At 29.5% G+C, this 7,592-nt stretch overlaps 1 protein-coding gene across 3 annotated transcripts; it reads left to right on the plus strand.

Moving 5' to 3' along the window:
* LOC109332770 (glycine-rich protein A3-like) lies at positions 4,735 to 7,261 on the plus strand. Of its 3 annotated transcripts, none has more exons than XM_019567800.1 (3): positions 4,735 to 4,840; positions 5,596 to 5,903; positions 6,766 to 7,261. In XM_019567800.1, exons 2-3 carry the CDS (start codon positions 5,612 to 5,614, stop codon positions 7,023 to 7,025), a joined length of 552 nt encoding a protein of 183 aa, XP_019423345.1. In that variant the 5' UTR covers positions 4,735 to 4,840; positions 5,596 to 5,611; the 3' UTR covers positions 7,026 to 7,261. The 3 variants fall into 3 exon arrangements, with proteins under 3 accessions (XP_019423345.1, XP_019423347.1, XP_019423346.1); XM_019567802.1 differs by having other exon boundaries at positions 5,596 to 5,873; XM_019567801.1 differs by having other exon boundaries at positions 4,757 to 4,840; positions 5,612 to 5,903.

The raw sequence follows: 7,592 nt of genomic DNA on the forward strand, positions 1-7,592 counted from the left end.
TAATATGTTGACAAAATTTTATTAGTCGGCTCTAAGTGAAATAGTGTTTATCTTGGTTGATGGAATGTGTGGGGTCAGTTGGGTTTTGAGTTCAACAAATCAGCTGCAACAAAACACAACTGACAGCAACATAAATCCTATTATTTTATGGTTTTGTCTTTGTTACCTTATCATAATAACTTATTTTCTTAATTTATTGTGTGATAAAGATAATGACATAAAATAGGAGTTATATAATATTTTTGTTCTTTGATTAGAATTTTATGTTCATCCCATGATAATGTTTATTGCTTAGGAAATTGAGTTGATCACAATAAATTTGTTAAGAATGGGTATTGGGAGGTAATGGGCTTACTTTGATAATAAAATGTCAATTTAAACAAATATTGAGTTATTTTTTTCATTTAAAAACTCATTTATTAAGTCTTCCTGAATCAAAGTAATATATTTAAGTGAAATTAATTAAATTATTAAATCATATTAAATCTTGTCCAAATTAAAAAATAAAATAAAATATTTTAAAATAACATTATTAAGTATTAATCAATGGTAATAATATAAGTATAAGGATCATACTAAACATATCAATTAAGCATACCCTCATAAAATACATGTAATCAATACTGCAATATATCTTATAGTGAGAACAAGTTTTATAATATTTATTTAGTGAATATATGCATATTTATAAATTTAATTTTTAATTAAATATTTTTTAAATTATTATTTCTTATATGCTATTCAATTTATTATTATTTTATAATAAATTTTAGCAATTGGACTATAATCATAAATTTATTATATAATAACTTGATATGCAGCTATCTTATTTTATATGTAATAATTATTTTATCTATCGATTATTACAAAATATATATATATATATATATATATATATAATTAAAATGAAAACTCATTACGTACTCATGAATAACTATCCACAAATAATGTGAGTATAGGCATGAACAACTACTATCCATATCGGTTCGACTCTGTTGTTATCTCTAATCTTAATAATAATGTATCATATACTACATATCTATATTAAAGATAGTCGATATCCCGTTACTTTAATACAAAAAAATGTAGTTTATGCTAAGTGGCAAGTTCTAACCATAAGTTATGTGTAAGGTTTCCCATGTTTACATGATGGAGGGTATCTATCTTTAAAATGAAAAAAAAAATGTATTATTTGAAGTTGGTTGGTTACCATGAAGAATTAAGTGGTTATATTTTAGAGTAATCTTTTCAAAAACATAATGTAGCAAAATTCAGAAAGTAATTCCACAAGGTTAGAAACAATTTTATTGGGGATCTGAGCTTAAAAAATAAGAAATTAATGCAGAAATATTATTTATTTTCATCTCAAAGCTTTAATCTAGTGCTATCTCTAAACTTGTATGATGCCACTTTATTCAAGAGTGTAATATCTTTATATTATATGTATAAATATTTATACATGGTCATTACATCATTTTTTTTTATTTTTTTAAGAGTTAATGATGATTAAACATTAATAATATTGTATAAAACTTATATACTTTCGGTGCTTACATTTTTTCTCTATTATGAATATGTGATTATCAAATAACCATGTCTTTCAAAGTATGTAACATAAAGTTGGCAAGAAACAACCTTCAATCAGAGTCATAAGGTAGTAAAAGTGGAGGGTTTCAAGAGTCCAGTAATAAGGAGATTAAGAATTTAATTCCCACCCATCATAAAATACTAAGATATTCGCATTAGATTATAAAACTTCTAAGGTACCAAAAATCAAGCATTTCACATAAGAAAAGATGAAATAACTACATGGGCATATTTTAAAGGGATTTTGACATCATTTGTACAAAATTCAATAATACCATGACCAATTATTATTATTAGTAATAATTATTCATTATGAAAAATTATGACATCGTTTAATCTATGTAGTCAACTTCATCTAGTTGGATTAAAACTTGGTTGTTATTGCATAAAGAATTTCATCTAGTGAAATCTTGCAACCTTAGCAAATAAGGGAAGTTCTTGAAAACTTCAGATACAATAGTGTTGGGTGCTTTGGTGGTGATTGTTGTTACCGTAGCTTGCAACAATTCTAAATGACATGAAATAATCGTTATTGACTGAGTCACGATCAAGTCGCTCTCTTTAAGACGTTTCGTGACACTGCCCAAAATGTGCAAGCAGACTATCAACTACGCCGTCCCCAAGATAAAACAGTCCAGATCTCTGTTATCGAGTTCTTACTGCACTGTAAGAAACGATCTCGAATACACCCACCACAATATGACTATAAGTGCCAATTTTCGAAATTCATGGCTACAGTTTTCAATCACTTAAGAGAAGATCATTTAACAACATATGTATAAACATGTGCATTATAATTAGAGTTTAATTATGAAGATACTATCAAATTTCTAAAGTTTCTTCTTGTTTAGACAATCATGTTTATTTGAAGATTTTTATATAAATAAATTATGATCGTTCAGGAATGAGAATGTTAGCAAAGATTTTCAATAGAAGGAACATGCAAGTTTAAAAGATAGCATATTTAAAAGAATAAGGGTAAAAAGGAAAGTAGAAAATTGATACAAAAGTTGATTATTAAGTATAAATATTTTTACTATTAAGGTGTTCAATTATTACCAACAATATATTAGTCTATTAGTATAAAACACCATTAAATATATAAAATGACTAAAAAGATCAAATGTTTGATTCTTAAAATCGACAATTATATTAGTTAGAATAAATAATCATTCACCAGAACGAATTATTTGAGTGCTTCCTATATTAGTATACTCCATCATCTAATAATGTTTTAATCTGAACTCATTAGAATACTTAGAATTATATTTAGACTTATTCTTTCTATTCAATATTTTTTTTTTTTTATGTCTTAATCGGTAGCAATTGAATCGAGATTCCATATATATCAAATCAAATGAAGGAATCCATATAAAAAACATGGCATTGCAATTGGAATATATCCCTCTTTGTTTTTTTGGGACCAAACATTATTATTCTTCTTTTTTCATTTACCAAAAAACATGTATTAATATTTCTATAAATATTATTCCAATTTTAAAACCACATCTTATTTAATATTCAAAGTAGAACCTCAATTGCAAGGAAGTGAAAAAGGATGAGACAAGCATATGATATGGGTTAGGGAGGGCTTTGTTTTTTTATTAACACAAAAAAATTTATTATTATTGTATCATCCACCATTTATATTTAATTATTATTGATTCTTCAAAAGATAATTTTTTAAAGTTTGAAGTAAGATACAAAACAATATGAACTATTAGATTTTGTTCAATTTATTTTAGCAAGAGTTTTCATTATCTCTCTAACAACTACCTTTAATAGATTTGAATTTCTATTTGCCATAGGTAGAAATTACTTGAAAGTTTATAAATCAATTATAATCTTATAAGTTTGCTGAAATCAGTATTGTGAAAATCGTGGTCATTTTATCACTGATTAGACTTGAAAACAACTCTATTTTGTAGTCTTAACTGAAGTGAACTGGGAAAAATATCGATCCGACCATGTTAAACCGGAAAACTCAGGAAGTAAACCGGAATAAATCGATTAAAATTAAAAAAAATGGAACCGTACTCTAATTTTTTTGTTTTACTTCGTTCCAAAAAATATTAAGATATGTTATTTCAATATAATTATTAATTATATAAAATTTTACATCTATATATAATTATATATTTATTGATTAAAAATATTAATTTTATATATGAAATCATCTAGTATCAGACAATTTAACTGTTTAAATGACTTTTCTGTCCTACTCGGGTTTCACATGGTTTAAATCATAAAAATTATGTGGAGTTATTTAATTTGCATAGATATTCCTAACCGAAATCTTTATATAAACTTATTTTTTTATAATTCCAAAAAGAAGAATTCAAATATACCAACTCCACTCAACAAATTATACCAATTCCAATGCATTATAGCAGTCACTATGCAAAGAAGAAGTCAATGGAGAATCTTTCTTTGCAAGACAGGGAAAGAAGAAACTCAGCCTCCAATCAACTCAAAAATGATAATATCATACTTACGATGTAAAAAGCCGACCCAATACACGAGACTCTCTTACCTAATAAGGTATGAAATGATAAATGAATAGACTTTACCTTATAAGTAAAGTGATTGTATACTACTTATATAAAAATGTAATAAAAAAATATATTATAACTACTCATATAAATAATTTATTGAAAATGTATTTTTTAGAGTGTAATATATGTATATACATCACCGATTTAAATATTTATACTTGATCAGTGCACTATCTATCATTCATTTATATTATTTTTTCTGAATAGTCAATAATAATTAAAAATAAATGATAAATGATGAATTAATAGTGTATGCATATTTTCCCCTTTTTTATGAATTATTATGATAAATATCTGAAAAAATATTGGAATAAAAATAAAGAAGAAGTGGAGAATAAATGAAGTAATGGGTCGGTGACGGGTAACGTGTTTTATATAATTAATATTATTTGTTACAAAGTCATATTCTATAGATGAACAACGAGCATTGGTTCAAGTGATACATGTTTGATTCTCCTTAAGCAAGAACCCGGATTCGAGTCTTGTGGATAGAAAAAATGATCGTTGGGAGAGTTAGCCCCCGTATGTTCCCGGCTCGGACAAGATTACCTCTGGTGCGAGGATACATGTAGGAAACCAAAAAAAATATTCTATATAAATGTTCCCTTATTATTTCTCTATGCTATGCTTCTTCTATTCTATTTCCATTACATTTTCTTAACCAATTCTAGTTCTTCTACTACTAAATTTCCAAATTGGTGAGCCTCTTATTTTTCATATAATTTCTTGTTCATAATTTTGATCTCCAATTTTAACTGTGTTCCATGATTATACCTTAATTTGGATGTTATGATTGTATATATTAACATCATGAATGATTTCCTATATTATCTCTTCAATCATTGTTTATGCTTGCCACAGTAATTTTACTTGTTCTCTAAGCATCAATTTGGTTGTTATAGAAAAAACCTTCATTTGTTTGCTCATATTTTGGTTTATGAAACTTAAAAAACAAGTTATTTTCATCCCTGCACATTGTATCAATAATAATAAGCTCATGACACATGAAGTGACACAAAATGTGGTATAACAGATCTGTTCCCATTATTAGGATACATTTTAGAAAATAAAATTTGCATTTGTAAAGATGTAAATGAAAGGCTTTCATAAAAAATCTCGTAAAATCAAGAATGTGGACCAATTTGGTCTTGTGGAATTTCAAGTACCATAATGATATTCTACCAGATAGTAATTTTGTTTGTAAGATCCTTCAACGATAATAACCCGATCTTAGTCAAAGTCCTACTAGGTACGGTCGATTACATACATGTTATATATCATTGAATTGGTTTGTGAGATCACTGATAACAACAAAATTAGGAAAGATTGCAAGTTTAACATGGAATATCTTGGATTGGAGATTTCAAAGTTTGTCATTTTTTGTTTGATGTTATTATTAATGTTGATGATTTTATATGAAGTGTGTTAACAAGTAAAAATTGTGAAAATTCAGTTATTGGCTTTGAAAGATGGAAGATGGTAGGGACAAATATGATGAATCTGACAAAGGGGTTTTCTCACACCTTGCTCATGGGTTAGCTAATGCTTCTCATGGCTACCCACCTGGGGCATACCCTCCACAGCATGGGGCATACCCTCCACAACAAGGGGGATACCCTCCACAGTATGGGGCATACCCTCCACAACAAGGGGGATACCCTCCACAACAAGGGTACCCTCCAGCTGGGTATCCTCCTGGTGCCTACCCTCCTTCTGGTTACCCACCTGCTGGTTATCCTGGTGCATCTGCTCAACATGCTGGTATGTTTCCTTTTATTATTTTGTCTTTACCTTAAGAAGGTGAGCCTCGGCGGCGCAGGTGTTATGAGTTCAAATCCTGGAACAGAGTCCAGACCTTACTAGGTGGGAACCTGATGTGTTCGGCCATGCTTCTTTTTTTGTTTTTGTTGAAATTATAAGGTTTAGATATAGAAGGAGAAAAAAAATGCTCAAAAGGGTAATCTCTATTTAAATTTTTTGTCTTTGTTGAAATTATATGGTTTATAATATTGTAAATAGTGGTATGTGTAATCATAATATTAATCTCTATTTATATTCATAGTAGGAAAAAAAGGAAGATATATGTTAAATCTTTATTAGTAAATTGTGACACCTAGTAGAATAGAACAACAAGCACTTTCTGCATTCTAAAAAATTCTTGTATTCTTGTGAAGTTGCATGCTTTGAAGCTTATGAACTAACTTGATTGTGTCATTGAAATACTAATGTCTTTTAAAACAGTACATAATCTATCATGTATGAACATATATTGCTAATTGCATTCAACATACTGGCTGTTTAGCTCAAAAGTATACTTATGAGCTGATATGATTTTGATTTTTTGGATGTCGTAATTCGATTCTTTAATGTCTCATGACATTTTTGTAACCTTGTTAGCATCAGAATTATGCATTACATTAGGAAAACAAAAGCTTATGACTCATAAGTATAGTATTGTTAAATTTACAATTTGGTTGTTCTACACTGCACTTGAAACTGTTTGTGTTTTTTGAAGTTGTTTCCCTTGTTTGATTGATGAATTGGCTATTTGTAAGTTTCTCTGCTATCTATGATTTGTGTCAATATCCTTTGAATCTGCTAAGTTCTCTCCTTTTATCACCAGGGTCTCATGGACACGGCGGTATGGGGGCAATGCTTGTTGGTGGTGCTGCTGCCGCTGCTGCTGCATACGGTGCGCACCATGTCTCCCACGGATCCCATGGAGGCTACGGAGGTCATGGCGGCTACGAAGCCCATGGTGGGTATGGACATGTTGCTCAAATGCCCCATGGGAAATTCAAGAACCATGGCAAGTTCAAGCACGGAAAGTTCGGCAAGCACGGAAAGTTCGGAAAGCATGGTGGGTACAAGAAGTGGAAGTAAGGAATGTATATGAAATCATGACTTTGAAGATTGCTGCATAATGCTTATTGCTTTATAAATAAACCATGCTTAGTATGATGTATTGGATCACATGAACCACTCTTGGCTTGAGTTATTGGTGACAGCAAAAACATTGACAAATTAATGCATAGTTTGTTTGTTGTGTAATATCATGATCATTTTACCTTGCTTGATTTTTGTTTTATTTTTACATAATCTGAAACTTCATTTTATCAGCATTGCATTGTGTTCAAATGTGCAAACTCTCTTCTATCTATACCTCTGAGTCCTGTGTATGGCCTGGTCCATCCTTGGCTCGGTCAGAGCCATGGACCAAGATGCCAGTGAGCATCTTTTGGCTCACCATCATGGATGAACATTATGAGTTGTCCAATGGCATTTTGAGCCTTTTTTGTCCGAGCCCTAGTCATAGGACCACTTATGCCTTCAAGACCACCAAAATCAAGATTAGGCTCTTTGAGGATCATATCACTATACCTCTGAAACTTGGCTCAATGATACATACATTCCTTGTAATTTTGAAAATGACATAAACTTCTTTTTTAC

This window comes from Lupinus angustifolius, chromosome LG18 (genome assembly GCF_001865875.1).
Source record: "Lupinus angustifolius cultivar Tanjil chromosome LG18, LupAngTanjil_v1.0, whole genome shotgun sequence".
Classification (NCBI taxonomy): Eukaryota; Viridiplantae; Streptophyta; class Magnoliopsida; order Fabales; family Fabaceae; genus Lupinus; species Lupinus angustifolius.

What these genes read in the sequence shown, in the direction of transcription:
- LOC109332770 (XM_019567800.1), top strand. Translation starts at nt 5,612, where the DNA reads ATGGAAGATGGTAGGGACAAATATGATGAATCTGACAAAGGGGTTTTC. An exon ending in TGCATCTGCTCAACATGCTG is followed by an intron (nt 5,904 to 6,765) that starts GTATGTTTCCTT and finishes TTTTATCACCAG; the next exon opens with GGTCTCATGGACACGGCGGT.